General features: G+C 26.9%; 6 protein-coding genes across 7 annotated transcripts in view; 4 read left to right on the forward strand and 2 right to left on the reverse strand.

The window, feature by feature from the left end:
- Positions 1-290: 290 nt before the first annotated feature.
- Positions 291-1,983, reverse strand: LOC114125531 (dnaJ homolog subfamily C member 17). 2 transcript variants are annotated; one of them, XM_027989216.2, is made up of 8 exons: positions 1,847-1,983; positions 1,692-1,779; positions 1,506-1,634; positions 1,291-1,443; positions 1,041-1,223; positions 900-980; positions 631-825; positions 291-566 (listed from the first exon to the last, which is right to left on the reverse strand). In XM_027989216.2, exons 2-8 carry the CDS (start codon positions 1,761-1,763, stop codon positions 453-455), a joined length of 927 nt encoding a protein of 308 aa, XP_027845017.1. In that variant the 5' UTR covers positions 1,764-1,779; positions 1,847-1,983; the 3' UTR covers positions 291-452. The 2 variants fall into 2 exon arrangements, with proteins under 2 accessions (XP_027845017.1, XP_050057195.1); XM_050201238.1 differs by having other exon boundaries at positions 1,945-1,979.
- Positions 1,984-2,046: 63 nt separating this feature from the next.
- On the forward strand, positions 2,047-3,516 carry LOC114125532 (anaphase-promoting complex subunit 15). Its single transcript, XM_027989219.2, has 3 exons — positions 2,047-2,281; positions 2,356-2,424; positions 3,102-3,516. The coding sequence occupies exons 1-3, from the start codon at positions 2,153-2,155 to the stop codon at positions 3,249-3,251; spliced, it is 348 nt and encodes a 115-aa protein (XP_027845020.1). The 5' UTR covers positions 2,047-2,152; the 3' UTR covers positions 3,252-3,516.
- A 696-nt stretch (positions 3,517-4,212) lies between these two features.
- Positions 4,213-8,244, forward strand: LOC114125518 (aarF domain-containing kinase 1). Its single transcript, XM_027989200.2, has 10 exons — positions 4,213-4,575; positions 4,648-4,737; positions 4,826-5,029; positions 5,716-5,877; positions 6,378-6,536; positions 6,683-6,783; positions 7,075-7,237; positions 7,297-7,494; positions 7,562-7,704; positions 7,768-8,244. Exons 1-10 carry the CDS (start codon positions 4,450-4,452, stop codon positions 7,934-7,936), a joined length of 1,515 nt encoding a protein of 504 aa, XP_027845001.2. The 5' UTR covers positions 4,213-4,449; the 3' UTR covers positions 7,937-8,244.
- An 831-nt stretch (positions 8,245-9,075) lies between these two features.
- LOC114125519 (COP9 signalosome complex subunit 4) lies at positions 9,076-12,350 on the forward strand. The gene is made up of 9 exons (XM_027989201.2): positions 9,076-9,373; positions 9,440-9,519; positions 9,625-9,746; positions 9,801-9,937; positions 10,000-10,114; positions 10,177-10,366; positions 11,635-11,805; positions 11,859-12,059; positions 12,132-12,350. The coding sequence occupies exons 1-9, from the start codon at positions 9,291-9,293 to the stop codon at positions 12,269-12,271; spliced, it is 1,239 nt and encodes a 412-aa protein (XP_027845002.1). The 5' UTR covers positions 9,076-9,290; the 3' UTR covers positions 12,272-12,350.
- On the reverse strand, positions 12,266-14,173 carry LOC114125520 (voltage-dependent anion-selective channel-like). Its single transcript, XM_027989202.2, has 7 exons — positions 14,002-14,173; positions 13,534-13,757; positions 13,225-13,342; positions 13,044-13,162; positions 12,868-12,976; positions 12,597-12,805; positions 12,266-12,531 (listed from the first exon to the last, which is right to left on the reverse strand). The coding sequence occupies exons 2-7, from the start codon at positions 13,730-13,732 to the stop codon at positions 12,440-12,442; spliced, it is 846 nt and encodes a 281-aa protein (XP_027845003.1). The 5' UTR covers positions 13,733-13,757; positions 14,002-14,173; the 3' UTR covers positions 12,266-12,439.
- Positions 14,174-14,976: 803 nt separating this feature from the next.
- LOC114126188 (lachesin-like) overlaps positions 14,977-19,077 on the forward strand; it is a 111,332-nt gene continuing 107,231 nt past the window's right edge. The window contains exon 1 of the mRNA XM_050201235.1: positions 14,977-15,109. The gene's annotated coding sequence lies outside the window, so the exon portion shown is untranslated. The remainder of the gene's footprint in view (positions 15,110-19,077) is intronic.

A 19,077-nucleotide genomic window follows, 5' to 3' on the forward strand; every position in this document is an offset into this window, starting at 1 on the left:
AAAACTAATAAAACGTTTTCTGCTACAGAAGCACAGCATTTTATCTTAGGGCTTAGATTATTGGTGTACGGTAGTTAAATCATTATACAAATCTAGGAATTAAAATGTAATAAAACTTTATAAATTATCCAGTCTTAAATAACCTGTAGTACACTGCACCAATTAAATATTGGCACGTGTTGTAGTATGTGCAACATTTCAAAAACCATAATTCAGCTACTTCACAATTGAATAATTCTCATACAGTATACCCATTACTCAGAGCAATGTTAAATAAATAAACAACAAAATTCAATGGTTGTAAGAAGACAGCTTTAACTTTGTAATGTTTAACGTTTAATCAACCAAGATAAAAAACAAAAAAAAACATTTATACATATGTACATGTGGACTTATTAACTACAAGTATAAATAATATAATTATGTGCATCAAGCGTTAGACTTGTTAGTTTTTATACTACCCTTGGTTCTTCTGTATTTATATTGTTTGAATTACTATTTTCTTGCTGAGATTTACCAGCTTGTCGAAATCTCTCAAGTATCATTGCTTCATAATCCAAAAATGCCTAGGAAAATAATAAATTATTGTATAAATACTAAATTGATTAACATGATTTAAAAAAAAAATACTTGTGCAGATGATGCAGTTTTTGAAGTATTTTCAGTATGGTTGACATTTTGATTTTGATAAGCTGAAAATATATTACTAGGATTTTGAGCCGAGGTATGAGAAGAACTTTTTTTAGTGTCTTGTCCATAATCTCCGAGAAAACTCACAATTAGTGGAGAATTTGGATAACCAACTTCTAAATTTTTGGCATTAATCTAACAAAATATAGTATTTGTATGAACACAGATAGTAGTGGTATTAATGTTTAATTTACTTTAAAATTACTTACAGCAGAAGTCTTAGATTTGTACTCAACAAGAGCAACACATTTTTTGTTTTCTAGTACCACAACAGTTATTACATCGCCATGCTAAAATATGTAATGTATTAGAGATTAATATTTAATAAATAATTTTGATAAATTACCTACCTTTGAAAACAATGATGTTAAATTCTCTTTATTATACACTCCATTTTCCTTCCACTTTACTTTTAGCTTGAATGAACCAATCTTTTCTTTCTCAGATTCTTGCTGTTTAAGAAGCTCATTAACGCGAGCTCTTTCTTTAGCAAGTAGAGATGAACTTTCTTTCCTTAAACGTTCCAGTTCTTTCTGTATATTTATAAATATATATAACATCATATAAAAAAAAGAAAAAAGAAACAAAATACAAATTTACCTCAAAATTACGTTCCACTGTATCTTTTTGTTTTCCCAATGCTGCATTTTCTCTTTTAACAAGATCATCTATAAGTTTTTTTCTTTTCGAATCATATTCTTTTTCACGCAATTTAGCAGCAATTTTAGCATTTACTAACTTGTCATAAGCTAACTAAGAATAAGTAACAACATTAAAAATAAGACTATTTACAATACAAAAGCAACAAATCTTACTCGTGCTGCAGTGTCCGTTAGAATAGTTAATATTTTAGATAACTGCAAAAACAATTGAGCTGCTTTAGGATTATCAGGATTTTTATCTGGATGGCATTGTAGAGCTTTCTTCCGATATGCTGTTTTAATCTGATTGAAATAGCCAATATTAATATGTATTACATGGAAAATCAAAAATTGCCTTACCTCTTTTTCAGTAGCGGACTGTTGGATCTCAAGTATTCCATAAAGATCTAAATCTTTCAAATCTGAATCCATCTTAATAATATAAATTCTATAAAACAAACAGACACTATATTATTATATAAAAATCGAGTAACAAGTTGCAAATTGCAACTTACAAGTTACAATATTAGTAAAATACTAAAATATGAAAAGACCCAAAACGGCAAACGCGAGTTACTAGTTTGTTATCAGTTTGTATTATTTATATTGATACCTTGACGGATACATAGACATAATATATATTATGTCTATGGACGGATACCACAGATTAAAAATTTTATCACAGAATATTCTGTGAGGTTTTGTTATTCGATTTATGTTGATAAATGATAATACAACTGTTAATTTTATTTTATGAGATGTTTTTCTTTTGAATATTTATATTTATCGAATTTAAATTCTTTTCATTAAAATACATCATAATGAATTCTGGTATTCCAATTTTTCCAACTATGATCCCAAATATCGTAAATCCATTATGGTTTAGTGTTGATGAGCCTAAAAACGAAGATACAGAGCTTATACGAATAGAAAGTATCCACCAAAACTGGGTAAAATTAAGAATATTTACTAGAATATTTTACAAACGTACCTATTTATTAATAATAATTCATATATTTTTTAGTTACTTACATTAACAAATAAAATCAACGACAAAGACTTTCCAGTACCAATTGGCAAAACGGCAACTGAAGTAATACATTTGTTTCAATATCTTTCTCATGACTCATAATTTTTCTGCATTATTTGTATTGTTTGTAACAGTTTTCTTTTATTAGTTGTAGTTCATTTATTTGTTATAATATTATCTTTAGTGATATTTGAAGTAGTTTTATTGAATTATAATTTTTAAAATTCTAAACAAATAGGTACAAAGGTACCTAGTGACGCAGTGAACGGTGTTTTATAATGCCTAGGCATCATGGTAGATTTTTTTGGGAGTGGGATGGTTGGATACATAATTTTTTACCAATAACATAAAATTAAAATTAAAATATATACAGGTACATAATAATATTATGTATTATATATTAGGTATATTAAGGGGATAAAGAGTGGGTAGTTACTGAAAAATAAAGTTGTGCTGTTATGCATCATGATTCACCACGCCACTGAAGATACCTATAAAGTATGCATTATAAAAATGTAAAACACCACTGAGTCACAATAATTTTAAGACATTTGTACAAATAAGACAATTATTGATTTAAAACATTCATGTTTATGTACAACATAATATAATTATTCTGTTAAAAACTGTTCTTAGCAGCAATGGTTTATACTATCATTATAATATTATTATGCATACCTACCTATGTACATTTTATGCTTCATTTATAATTTTAATTTATTTATTTTCCTTTTTAATAGGTACAAGATGAAGAAGATGAAGAGGATGAAGAAGAAGAGGTCAATGCTTCAGATGATAGTGAAACCCATGATGAGGAAGATGACGATGTCGAAATGGATGTTACCAATGCATATGATCGAGATTCACCCATTTCTGTTTCTACTAGATAAAAATAAATAATAATAGTTATTGTTTTGAATCATCTATAATAATGACAAAAATTGTATACTCATTGCAATAATATGTCATTACTCATTAATTATTATAGTGCACAACTAAATAAGTGTTAAATACATTTTTAAAAGTTGTTCATGTATCATATATTTTACAATTTTAAAATAAATAATTAATTGACCAAAATGAAAAACAATAACAACTACTGTATATATTATTATTGTTACTTTTTTTAATAAATGATTGTGTTAGAGACTTAAAGTGAATCTTTTAACAGTTACACTTATCTCAAAATATGAAGAAGCGAGAAATTATTTTTGTTCATCATTTTTTTTTTCAAATAATCACATTTTAATTTTATTATTTAAATTAAAATTCTTTTTGAAAGCTTCATAATATAAAAAAAATGTATTATTCTGAAAAATGTTGATCCACTTCTCCGCTCATTAAATACTTTAAGCACTTATTAACTATTTGACTATATTTCTGTGTTTAATATTTATATTGTTATTAGTTATAGTTAAGGTAATAGTGTAGTTCACGTGTAATCACGAATTAACTTAATTAACTTTACTATATAATTTTATACTTAAGGTATATCTTAATTCATGACCGTGATATAAACTTTTGTTACAGATTCAATGAAATTTATTTAATTCTGTGTTATTGTCTATTACATAACATTGTAGACGTAATAATGTTAATATAAATCTATTTAATACTAATTATGATAATATGGTAATTAATGTAATATTATAATAACATAACATTAATTATAAATTGTATTTATTTTCAATTATAGTAATAACTACAAAAATAATATTAATTATTAATGTACAGATTTCTAAATAGAACGTTTATGTCTGTGTTATCATGTAATTATTAATAAATTATGAGTGATAAAAATTCTATCAACGTATGTTATCACCAAGTATTCAAGGTCATAAATTATGCTCACTATAAAAGAGAAATTCAAACTAATGAACTATGTCTGAATTTTGATTAATGATTTATATTATCAAAAAAACGTGTCGGTTAATTTTTATCCTTTATTCGGTTCATTTGATTTTTTATTATTTATTACCGATTTTTACTGATTACTAAATAGTTATATAATATTAGTTGACTAAAGTCTAAGATGTTTTTAGAAAAGTAAAATTAAGCTCAGTGTGTGGTGAGGTAATTTTAATTAAGATGTTGAGCAGAACAATTGGATTAGGAATTCTGAGTGGTACAGTAGCAACTGCTTACTCTTTTTATGAAAATGATTTTAATATCGATTCAGTCGGTATTGTTCGGTTTAGTCGAGCCGCCACTACTGTAAGTCTAAGTTTTCATCTCATAAATGTAATTATAAATCTTTTAATTGCATGGTCAAATTATTTTGTTTAGGGAATACATGTTATGTATCATTATAAGACTACTCTGTATGCACCATCGGTTAGCAAATCTTCACCAAATTATCAAGAAATAAGATCAAAAGTATGTTAAGTTTTATAGATATATATATTTTTTAATTTTATCAAATTCACATTTATCTTTGTAAATAATTTACTTTTATTTTGTATAGTCTCACAGTAAAGCAGCTGAACTTTTACTAGAACTATGCCGCACTAATAAAGGTGTTTATATAAAGATTGGACAACACATTGGAGCATTAGAAAATCTTTTTCCAAAAGAATATACAGACACATTGAAAGTTTTGCACAGTCAAGCTCCCATTACACCATTAAAAGAAATTTACAAAGTAATCAAAGAGGATCTTAAACAAGATGTAAGTATAATATTCTTAATTTTATATATATATATATATATATATATATACATTATACAATACAATATAGCATTGTTTCTTTACCTTTACTTACACAATAATAATATGATAGAAGTAATTATTTTGATCTGTAGCTTTTTACACAAATTAAGTGATTATAATGTAGGGGAGTCGTGTGGAGTAGTATGGGGTCTTATGTCAAAAATATACATTTGATTTATTTAATTTTATTAAAAATAAGTTTCAAATTTAGTATTTATACCTGTTGTACATTTTTATTAAATTTTGTAGAATACATGTTTTATCATAACTAACATAGTTTAAGAATTTTTTTTTCTTAAACTACCTAGTTATAAAATTTAGATTAAAATTTGCTATTATTAGTTTTAGGTTTGGTCTTTGAAAAGTTGAAGTAACATAAATATTTACAATGATCAGAGTTATATCTGTTGATACTAAAAACAATTTTCTTAGAAATAATATTTTTTCTTTATTCATAAATCTTCAGAACAAAATTGTTCTAAAATGAAAAATTGGAATTGGAATTATTCGACGACCTTTCAAAAATTATTTGCTACCTCAAATGGATCCCTAAATTTGAAACATTGCAATATAGTATGTAGTATATATTTATTGTATGAATAAAATATATTATGTTTACAAGTTGATATTATTTATACTTAAAGGCCGATCAGTTATTCAGCGAAATAGATCCAAAACCACTGGGTGCAGCTTCATTGGCTCAAGTACATAAAGCAAAATTACGATCAACTGGAGAAAATGTTGCTATTAAAGTTCAGCATTCATATGTTCGGGGAGATGCAAAAATAGATATTGCTATAATTGAGGTAACATACTGTATAATACAAATCAGTGGCGAATTTTCTGGGCATGATTGAGAATAAAAACATAAAAACAAAATGTATATTACCATAAATTATTAGTTACTAATTACTTTACAACAATAATAATATATGACAGAAATTTGGTCAAATTTATATTCATTATATTTAATTGCATCTTTTACTGGTAGAGTATGTGATAATGTGTGTTAGCTATATAACACTTGTTATTGCAGGAAAATATCAGACTGTGTCAAGAATTATTCTACTAGCTTCTTCAACACTAACTATCCAGCATTTTTTCATTCATTTGTACTTTGGTTAGATGCAGATGATTTATTTTATTAATATTAAACTTTACTAAATAAGAGTTATAATTTGAAAAAGAATGATGAAAAGTGATTCGTCACTGATAAAATTATTATACCTAAGTGCTAAGACATATTAATATCATCATAAAAAAAATTAAAAAGTAATAATGATTAATGCTAATTACATTGTTTTAGACTTTAGTGAACATTGGTTCCTATATTTTTCCTGATTTTAAGTTTCAATGGCTTGTGAAACAAACAAAACAGAATATACCAAAAGAATTAGATTTTACAATTGAAGCTCAAAATACTGAAACTCTTAGGTCAATGTTCAAACACTTTAAGTGGTTAAAGGTATTTTTATTTTAAGTTAGTGTAATCAAATACATTGTTTTATACATTTTTTTTTAGAATAGATGCAACTAATATTACTCTATAATTTAACCTTTATGTATATGTTTAAAATTAATTTTAAAGTATATTTTTTTATTAATTTGTAGGTACCAAAAATATATGATGAATTTAGTTCTTCTAGAGTCTTAACATTGGAATTCTTTGAAGGTGGACAAATTAATGATCTTGATTACATCAATCGAAATAAGTAAGCATAGAATATATCAATACAATATTAGTTATAGCATTGATTATACATAGTACTATGTATAATCAATGGTTATAGTAAACAACCATGGTTATTTACACTGCATATATAGTAAAGTGTGCTAACACTTAATGAGTAAGTTATTGAAAAACAAAAGCAAATAATAATATACAAGTATTTTAATATTTAAAAATGTATACATGTATATTGTGTATAATATTATATTACATATGTTGTTCATTTACATTCAATTTGGGTATGAATAAAAATAATAAAAGTACATAAATTTAGATTGAATGTGAATGAAATATCTGACAAACTGGGAAGCTTATACAGTGAAATGATATTCAAAAATGGATTTGTACACAGTGATCCTCATCCTGGTAATTTGTTGGTGAACAAAGATAAAAATGGTCAATTGAATTTAATACTTTTGGATCATGGTCTTTACGCTGTAAGCTTTCAACTTAAATATTTATCTGTTTTTATTATACTATTAACTATTTGTTTCAGACATTAACTGATAGTTTTCGACGTACATATGCTAAATTATGGAAAAGTATATTGGATAATAATCATGATAAAATGAAAAAATACTGTACCAAATTAGGAGTTGCTGAAATGTATGGTTTACTTGTGTGTATGGTAGCTGGACGTACTTGGGATTCAGTTCAAGATGGAATTGTTACTAAGAAATTGACTGACGCTGAAGTAATCAAAAAATAACAAAAGTATAAAAAAAACATTAATTATTTTTAGTTTTTGTTTTATTTTATAGAAAGAAAAATTTCAAAGTGGAATTCCATTAGTGTTGACAGAAACTTTGTATATTCTGCAAACTGTTAATCCCCAAATTTTGTTATTACTTAAAACTAATGATTTAATACGTGGTATTGATACAACTTTGGGAACATTGTCAAAGTAAAGTATTTTATTTATTTACTAAAAATTTAAATTATAATATGTTATTATATTTTTTTATAGGTTAACATCTTTACGTCCAATGACTGTAAGCTGCATAAATACTATATATGACAAACCGTTATATAACAGTTCATTTTGGAGTAGCTTAAGTATTCATTTCAGAAAACAATGGTCACTTTTAAAAGCTAAACTATTTTTTTTCTGGCTTAGCATTATTGATACTGCTTAAAAACTAAATGTAATCACAAGTTAATTTATTAAAATATTTTTTCATAAATATAAGTTATATTTTTATAGTTTTATTTCTCAAAAATTTATGTTAATATCATGAGTGAAATTGATCCTTAATTTGTAATATATTAACGCCGATCAGATGGCAATCCGATGACTACTATTTTAAAAAAACTTGTATAGTTGTATTTAATAACACTAAATCACACCATCATTGGAAATAATAATATTTTTGATAGATTTAAAGGTGTCAGTGTGTCACCAATCATGTTCATGATAAATATATTTCACAAATCACAAATTTAATTTTTATGATGTCTTATTTTTACTTCTCAGTATGAGAGTTAATAGTTTTGTACTGTTTATATTATTGAGTGTAATATGTATAGATAACAGATTTATATGATTTAAACTTTAAAGTTTGGTAAGTTGGTGCATGGTCTGTTTACCTCCCATTTATTGTTGATATCTATTTACACTGTTGTACTGTGCTGTTATTATAATTTAACTGTGCACTTCAATTAAGTATTGAGCCTTTTTGTATGTAAAAAAGAATACACAATAAAATAATGTGCTAAAAATTACAATAGCAGACTTCCAGAGAAATGAGTACCATGTATGATGTATTCAATTGTCATTTACAAGGTGGATTTATATCAATCCAAATATTTCTGGAAAACTTATACCAACCACCCTTAATAAAAAATATTATTATTATGATATTATTTACTGTAATTGATTTTATAAAATCAATGATACTATGTATTGCATTTAGTAACTAAATTTTAAAAAATTACACTGAGGGACTCAGATTACAGCAGTGGCGATTACTAACGATGTTCAAGGGGGGATATGTAATAATTAATAGCTAACCCACCCCGCTACATAGCATTTTTATATGTATACGACAGGTCGACAGCTCGCTTAATTTGTTTATTGAAAATCAAAGTTATTTCTCTTTCTAGTATATTACTGTGAGGGTAGCGTCCGGCACTTTGTGATTCCGATACAATAAAATAAATGTATTGTACATAATTTTATGTAGTTTGGTTGGCGACCATGTTAAAGTTTTTATGGTTATAACATGACTTGTTTAACCACGGTCCGATAAGTAGATAACAATAATATTGTGATATGTTTATTCCGAGATTTGAGTATTTGAGATTGAATATACCGAATATTTTTATTTAATATTTATGTAATTTATGATTTGCGCTGTTAAAATGTTTATAGATAGTTGTCGTTTTTTATTGTAATTATACATTTATACTATTATTCCACTGACTTGTAACATATTATTATAACCGTGAAAATTCCTTTAAATTATTTGAGTTATAATTAAGCCTGAAAACATGTCTCTTACAATAGCTCAAATCCGCCAACATCTCAGTCATTTGGCTAATGCACAGACGTCTCATAAAGATCAAGTTGACAAGTGAGATAATTTTATTAGATATTTTGTATATCATCATTATTAATTATTAATATTCAATTGTTATAGATATAGAAGCTTATTGAACAATGTTCTATCGAACACTGGAGACAATATCATTGAGGCTTTAAAAGTATTTGTTGAAGCCAGTAAGTACCTAGTTGTTTGTTAAATTTTTGTGCATTGCTCTATTAGTTTATTATAAAATGACAAATTATAATAAATCATTAATTGACATAATTTTTTATTGTTAGTTGTTAATGAAAATGTCAGCTTAGTAATATCTCGTCAAATATTATCTGATGTCAGTACACAACTCTTACCTGATTTACCTGATTCACAGTCTAAATTATTGGCTCATTTCACACTGGAGAAAGTAAAAATGTATACACCCTGTGGTTAAATCAATAATTAATTAGTTTTTTAATAGATTCAACCGAGAGTAATTTCTTTCGAAGAGCAGGTTGCTAATGTTCGTCAACACTTAGCATCTATTTATGAAAGAGAAAACAACTGGAAAGAAGCAGCATCAGTACTTGTTGGTATACCACTTGAAACAGGACAAAAGTATTTATTGAATGTTATTTTTTTTTTTAATTGTTTTGATACTCAAAACTTATAATTTATAGGAAATATACTGTCGATTATAAATTAGAAACTTACATGAAAATTGCACGTCTATATTTAGAAGACGATGATCCAATGTTAGCAGAGTCTTTCATCAATAGGGCGTCATTACTACAAGTAATATTTATAAAGCTATCTAGTTATTGTTGTCATAAAAATGAATATTTTTATATTTTTAGACTGAATCTAAAAATGAGAAATTACAAATATGTTATAAAGTGTGCTACGCAAGGGTATTGGATTATCGTCGCAAGTTTATTGAAGCAGCTCAAAGATATAATGAGTTGTCCTACAGATCAATTATATCAGAAGAAGAGCGTATGGCTGCTTTAAAAAATGCTCTCATCTGCACAGTATTAGCATCTGCTGGTAAGTCAATGTAAATTGAATATTATACAGTTTGGTTATTTTACTTTTACTACACTAAGCACAAATGAGTTCCAGAAGATAAGGAAGTAGGGTGTTTCATTAAAAACGTAGTTTTTATAATGCTAGGTAATCCTTTTTTTGTTAGGTTCGTTGGGACTATTCTTATGTCTGTCATTTGTGAATATTGAGGTTTTTATTGATTGTGTTTAGTAATAGTAATTTTGTTTATTTGTCGTCATGTACTGGTATACAATTGAATTCGTTAATTTGGTTTTAACGAATCAAATGTCCTGTTGATTTTGTGAAAAAAATCATCTTAAGTGATGAAGCACATTTCCATTTAAGTGGATGTCATTAAACAAAACTGAGAACCCAAGGGCATCCACAGTAAGTAACTGTTTGGTATGGATTTTGGGCAGGTGGGGTGATTATAGTCACTGCGTGTTGAGCAGAAGGGGTTATTTGCACAATATTATATTTTACACTTAAACCTCAAGTCATAGTGAAATAATATGTACTATTAATAATGTTTTTCTTATAAAATAAAATTGATTTATATCAAAATTCAAAACTGCATTCTTTATGAAACACCCTATACAGTTGACTCGAAATCCAAGGGGGAAAAAAAATTCAACTTACCAAAAATTTCGAGTTATCAAAAACTTTTAAAAAGTATGTTTTTATTTTTAAATTAAAACAATAAAAAATGTTTTTTTTTTCATTCTCACTTTTCTGTCAAGACATTGTTGAAAACCATTTCAATAAACAGAATTCTATAGCAGAGTATTCTCCTAGTTTCATTTTTTCCAAGTTGTCAGGTTTAAATAAAGTTAAAAATTTAATTTATTAATTTTAAAAATAACATGTTTAATTTTTTATTATCGTAGACAATTTGCTGGAATTACAAATTCCTTGGCTATTATTTCAGGTTTTTTCTTTTCGCCTTTTTCAATCATTTTAAGAAAGTTCATTTTTCTGCAAGTGATAATGTTGTTAATTTTGAGTCATTCTAATCACTAACTTTATCAAACTATTTTTAGTATTAAATTTGGATAAGAAAATTTGCCAAATTATTTTTTGAGTTAATATTATTTAACCATTAAGTGTTATTGTTATTTGAAGGGGAATATTAAATAAACGAGTTACTGAGAATCGATTGTATTTTAAGATATTTATAAGCTCATAACCACATTGCTGTGAACTTAATGTAATGCTCCATGTGTAAAACTTATAAAATAGTTTAATGTAATTAATTTATTTTTTTATAGGCCAACAACGCAGTCGAATGCTAGCAACTTTGTTCAAAGATGAAAGATGTCAAAGTCTACCAGAATTCTCCATCCTTGAAAAAATGTATTTGGACCGTATAATTCGACCTAATGAAATTGCACAACTGGATGCTATGTTACAACCACATCAGAAGGCTAAAACAGTAGACGGTAATGATTTCTAACGACTCTTTAAAATCATTTTTTAATTTTATATATTATAGGTTCAACCATATTGAATCGTGCTATTATTGAACACAACTTGTTATCAGCTAGTAAACTTTATAAAAATATGAAGATTGTGGAACTTGGCCGATTATTGGGCATTGAACCAATTAAAGCAGAGAAAATTGCAGGACAAATGATATCTGAAGGACGTATGGAAGGTTCAATTGATCAAGTTGAATCTTATGTTCACTTTAAATGTAAGTGATATTTTTATTTTTGTACTAATCCATGTTCTTTAGTTCATAGTATTACATGGATCTTCTTTACAGCTCAAAAATTATTGCCGACTTGGGATAAGAAAATTGAATCTTTGTGTTATCATGTCAATCATATTATTGAACTCATGTCGGCAGATCCAAAAGTACGTGAATGGATGAATAAACATTTAGATGATCAAATGACATTATAACGAGAGCAACTGATATAAATTATATTTTTCCTAATTAATTTTAAACAAATACACACTGAATTATTTAATGTAGTAAAAATACTCTTATGATTATGTTTAATAATCCTACGTTTACTGACAATACATTTTGTCTACATAACGTACAAATAAGTTTGGCATGTGTATTGCTTACAAAGCAAGTTCTAAGCCAATACCAAATTTATGACCGCCTTGGTTGAATTGACGACATTCCAATAAGCTGGCCAATGTCAATGTTACACCTAAAATAACATTTTTTTGTGATTTATTTTTATTATTTGTGTGATAATAAATTATGGTAACATACCTTCTTTGACTTTAATGCCAGAGCCTATGCACAATTGACTCTTGTTGTTAATCTTGGCGCGCAACTTAACGTCTTGGTTTAGTTGATACTGAGAACCCACAGCAAGTGAAGAATCATTGCTTTCAGATGACCAAGAAACTTGCAATCCCAAATCCAATTTATCAGATAATTTTTGGAAAACCGAGCCGCCAAATAATTTATTATCATTTCTGTTAGGAAAATATGAAATAATAAAAAAATAAAAGATAGTTAAATTTGTGATATTACTTACACAGTGGTGGTAAACACAAATTGCTTAGCTACATAGCTGAGAGCAAGATTGTTAGATTGTAATTCCTTATCGCCAGTGTTATATTTGACATTGAAACCTCCCAACCATCCTATAGGAATAATATACAAACAATAACATTTAATATTTTAAAATACATTAAGTCAAGTTATATATACCATTGTAAGCAACTACAGCAGAGGCATTTATGATAGGTTTCAGTGCTTTGAATTCAGTGTCCAAGTTGAGCGAGACATAATCATTTTTGTATTCAGACTTCACTCTCACAGCCTTAGATCTTCAGAAAATTAAAATTATGTGAATATTAAATTTGATTGAATTAGGGTTACTTTAACTTACTGTTTCTTGCGGTCAAATGTACCATCAGTTGTAAGTTTGACACCAGGTAACAAGCCACTTATAGAAGCTTCGGTGGTCATAACATCATTTGTGTTCCATTTCTCAACCAATGTAAATACTAAAAAATAAAAATTAACACAATTTTAGATAATTAAAGTACTTAGTGCCTAGTATCACTGTGCAAATAATTTCTTTATTAAACAGAAAAATAAAATTAGCATATTTATTGATATCAGTTTTAATTGTTTGACTAACAAGATAAGGGGGAGCATGAAAATAGTTAATGATCATATATTGGGAATTACTCACAGTATTTAGATTTGTTGATCACGTATTTAGTTTCCAAATTGGCATTTACAGCGCCCGAAGCCAAATGCTGAGTACCACCAGCTTTGATTTCCACGTTTTGGTTGGTTTTTAGGTCTAACTTGAGCACGTCAAACACATAACCGGAATTGAATACGTCGCGTGCGGCTTTGCCGAGATCACTGTATGAAGGAGGAGCCATCTTTATTAATATCTTTAGTGGAGTTCTGAAAGAAACAGAATGAAAAATAAAATTTATATTATTTCTATGTACGATGAAAAAAAGTTAAATGTAATTTCCCCAAGCCCCATTTAACGCGGTTGTCAAAAAGAAGGTGGCGGAAGTGTGCGGGGGGGAATGTCATTTCGTCGATACCAATCGCACTACCAGCAACAAACCATAGAAGGTCGGATATCAGACGCGATTATTTTGAAATTTAGTTTCCAGGACGGGCTGTGAGTATGACTTACCTTTGAATATTCAAGAAAGTCCAAAATTGGTTCGAACACTAAAATCCGTGAGCTTAGAGTTCAGATGGTGTGCACGAGCTACGAGCAGCAGGAAAATGAAGAGAAATGAGAATTGCCAGTAGCCAATTGGAGATGAAGTTTCGGTGATACGAGCTACGGCGGACAGTGCAGGCGTCACCGGGTCACGTGATAAGATTGGCGAAAAGAAAAAAAAATGTATATTCAAAACGGATAAAATATTTCTACTCTCGTTCAGAACCCAAACAATGTTGTTAATGTTTGTAAAAATAACTATTAAACAATATTACTTGGCAATTTGTGTTTGTCAAAACAAATTTTGATTAAAATTGCAACAGAATATTGACATTTTTTGATTCATGGAAGAAAAGATATAGTATTGGACGGGACGGGCGTGGGACAGTATACTCGGTGTCCACGATTGTCCACGGTACACCGGACCTGACAATATAGGTGCGCCTTACGGCCAAAAGTAGGTAACCGCAATGCACTAAATTAATTAAATAATATATTCTTTAGGGAATATTGATTACTGATTGAATTCAAGGATTCAATGATTCGTTAAAATTTCGTTATAGATTGAAATGGCTTCTCTGAATTCACAGATAAACTGTGTTATTTTACACGAGAAACTGGACATGGTATCAAACTATCAAAGCGAAGTTTTTTTTCCAAATATATAATTCTGTTTCAATACCATTCTTTCTTCAAAAGTCAGAAGTGTTCAACAATCGGTTTAAGGCGTTTAGGGAAATTCATTTGGGGGCTTAGAGCATATAGATTTTTTTCCGTTTAAACATTGTTTTTTTATGAGCGGGAAAAATAATTTATAATGGTATAATAATTTACCACTAGATGGCGGTAAATATTCCAGTTAATTTATAAAACCATATTGTAACCACGGAATATCTATTTTAATCTATTCTGTGATTGTGCTATCGTAACCCGTAGGTAAAAGGAATAATATTTTTTTCTGTTTTATCGTTATAATATGTTTTATAATGTATTTATATCACTTGTACAATCTTATTAATCTTAATCGCAATTATAATTTTCAAATCAAGGGATCATCACACTGCATCGTTGTGAGGTATGAGATGAACATTTACATACCTATTATATTTTACTAGTAGATAATGCGTTACGAAGATTTTCCAAACTTGGGTAAAATACTTTTAAAAAGTACGTATTTGGAATTAATACTCAAATATTTATGGACAAAAGTATTCCAAATAAAGTGTTTAAAATACTATAAGAATATTCCAATTATTTTTTAAAATAATTTTTGTTTTAGATATTAAAATATGATACAAACTTGTCTTCTGGATGATTTGAATTTATAATTTATAACCACTGTTAAAATAATTTGAATTTATGTACCTCTGTTCTCTACGGCTCTACATAAGATATAAATGTTATTTATGATTTACAAAATAACAATAAATATTAAATGTATTGTATTAAGTATTAAAATAAGATTGAAGGGCGGGACCCGTTTTCGTCCAAATTTTGTTTTTATATGATTCCCGTTTCGGCTAGAGTAGTTTAAATCGATTTAAAATTAAGTTGGTAATGATTATAATATTTGAGTAGCATTTATTCAAAAAACACCATGAGGAGGCGATACTCTTTGTTTTCCAAAATTTTTTTTCCGCAAAAGTGGCACATTTAACAAATTTAAAATTAAATGCACAATATTTAAAAAACATCATTAAAAAATCAAATTTACCTACCTTATTATAAAAATTTATACATATAATAAAATCGATTTTAATCGTTTAAAATATATTTATTAATACAATAATACCTACACTTTATAGTTTATTTTTAAAATTGTAACACATGCTTTTAATGAATTCATGGCGAATAATTATCGATATCTCGTTATATTTTGTTTCTGATTGTGTACCAACCTTTAAATTATATTTGAATCTTTTGATGTCTGGTATTTCCACGCATTTATGTTTGGACTAAATTTCTCAAAATTTCCCTTTATAGATGTTGATCGATTTCAATTCGATAACGACTGGAGTGTTATCTGCTATCGACTTAACATATTATTATTTATAAACGATATTTATTTTGACTTAATTTTCTTAAATCAATTAGTAATTACCTACCCGTAATTTTATTACTGTAGATTTTATAACGGTCCCTTAAATATAATATTTGACTGAACTATTGCCAACTTAATTTTAAATTGATCTAAGCTACTCTGGGCCAAACGGGAATCATATAAAAACAAAATTTGGGCGAAACGAGTACCCTGGTGAAACGGTGAGGGTGATTAACCGAAATATTATGCTATCCTTTATTCTTCAAAAATGCAATTATTCGATATCCAATTTTTGGAATATTTAAATAGCAGGTACACTTTAAGACTACCTACATTTTCAAATTCTTGAAATTTTTCTTGCTCCTTTCGAAGAAAGAAACTTTTTTGTCAAATTACAATGAATAGAATCAACTTTTATACTGCAAATTATTTTTCTGTACATTTTTACGTATTATATAAATCAATATTCGAACAAGTAATCATGAGTACCTACCTTGTTTATAAGTTATTTAACTTTATGTATTTATGTATATAGTATATTATGTATTATTTTAGTATAATCATAATTCATAGCCTAGCCTAGATAAGTATAATAGTTCCTTGAAAATAGCTCTGGAAGATATTGGAATTGTGGTAATTGGACAATTTTAGTAGTTAATAATAGTTTAACATTAATCTAACATTAATCTATTAATATTTATAATTCGAAAAAATGGTCAAAGTATAATAGGTAGGTACATGTTAGAATCAATATTATTTATTTATTTAGATATTGTATTCTAAATTTTCCAAAAACTATTATTAGTTTTAGACGTTTTAGTATAAATATTTGACAACTACAAAATTACTTACTTAAACTTTGAATTGGGCTCTCAAAATTATCAAAATATTTTTCCGCTAAGTAATTTACAGTATAAAGTTGATAGTTTGTCAATTTGTTATTCGAAAAATAGAAGTTTATATTATTAAGTAGTACAAAAAATCTTAACATGTTCGGTTAGTGCCTGATAACGCTAATAGCAAGAATTTATCATGTGTTAACCGACAGAATTCTATCGGTTAGTCTTAACCGACACTTAACAGGACATTGTTAGAACGGCCCTAAGTGTATTTTAAAACCCCAGAAATCAGAATTTGAATAAATGTGGGTTAACATGCTTGGTGAATCACCTTATATATAGTATTATAAAGATAGGGATAAATCTTATGTAACAGAGGTGGCCAAATTTTTTTGGTCATTATCTTCTAAAAATATACTTCACCTTTGAAGATCGACTTCCATATATTTTTTTTTTATGATTGAATAACTATAATTATTAAGAAACTTATAGAGCGCGTGGCCCTAAAAATAAATTCAAACATGATCGACTTTGAAAATTTCTGAGATCGACTGTTTGACTACCCCTGTTATATAATATAATATATATTTTATTATTTGTGAGATATATAGCAGTTAAAACTTACATATAATTTACAGATAGATACCAATACTTGTAAGCATTTATTATATTTTATATTTTATTTTCCATATAATAAATGTAATGCAATATTATATTACTTTCGTTCTCTGTAGGTATATACGTTTTCCACTTTTTTTTTAAATTTCGTTAAGTGCGTTTTCATTTAAAATAATATTAAATATATTTTAATTCTAAATGTTCAATAAGTAGGTACCTATCAAAATGTTATAAAAACAGAAATGATCGAGTGTGAATAAATTAACTATTGATAGGTATTGTATTGAACATTTGTCATCCATGGAAAATGGTACAAGGAATGGAGTATTTGAAACGTGAAAATACACTAATCCAAATCCTATACTAATATTTAAATAATTGGTATATGTATAAAAGTTTACAGATTTGCCTGTACACATCAGTCTCCACTTGTTTCTTTTGAAGTAATCAATAATATAGTATAAAAAAAATTTTTAAAACCGTTTGGTGTGGTGTATAAAATATGATAATGCTACAAATATTTAATATTGCGTTGTTAAATTTTATATTAAATGTTATATATTTAATTATAATTAATCGCTTTATTAACTGAATATAATAGATTTATATTTAATAATTTAATCTATTTATAACATTTGTACATAGTACTAATAGGATTATGTAGGACGTCGGATCCCAAACGGTTCCCGTCAAAAAAGGTCTAACCTATTTTAATACCATGTTTGATTTTATACTTTGGTCATTTGATTGATATACTTATTTTTAACTTGTGCAATTTAATAATATCAATATTTTTATATTTAATTTTCTTTAAAAACTAATAGTTATGGATTTCAAAACTATTTAAACTTAAAAAAAATTTTATTTATGTATAATGTATATGTGCAATATTGTACATTTTGTAGAATAGTACTGAATTTGTTACTAACACAAATTCATTAGCCCAAGTTTTTTTTTCTACAGACAACTCCCAAGTGTGTAGCGTTGGTTCATACAATACTTATACACAAATTTTAGCTTAAAAATGTAACAATGTAGATTATTATTAAATAACTAAATACTAAATCAGATTCTTTTCTTCGAAAGTTATTTTAGGTTTTTTTAAACACTAAAAATGATGAAAGTCATTTTTACGCAAACATTTTAATATTTGGAATTTCAAATGGGTAACAATTGTATTTTATTTTTATAAATAATTTTGAGATACATACTATGAGATATTTGAGGAAAACGATTTTACAAAAATGTAAATATATACATTTTAAAGTGTAAAGCCGTGGAATATTAATAATTATATACTATATTTAACACATTACACATAGATATACGATTTTAAATATAATTGATTGATAAATAATAATAGTAAAAGTATACTTAAACAGTTATACTTATATCAATTAATTATTTATTGTAATGAAAAATGAATAAGTAATATAATTTATAAATGTTCATGGATATATTTTTTATTTCAAAATAAATACATTCATGACGGTAATGTTGTTTGTATAAATTAAATAGGTATGCATTTTGACTCTATAGATTTAA

This window comes from Aphis gossypii, chromosome 2, assembly GCF_020184175.1.
Source record: "Aphis gossypii isolate Hap1 chromosome 2, ASM2018417v2, whole genome shotgun sequence".
Classification (NCBI taxonomy): domain Eukaryota; kingdom Metazoa; phylum Arthropoda; class Insecta; order Hemiptera; family Aphididae; genus Aphis; species Aphis gossypii.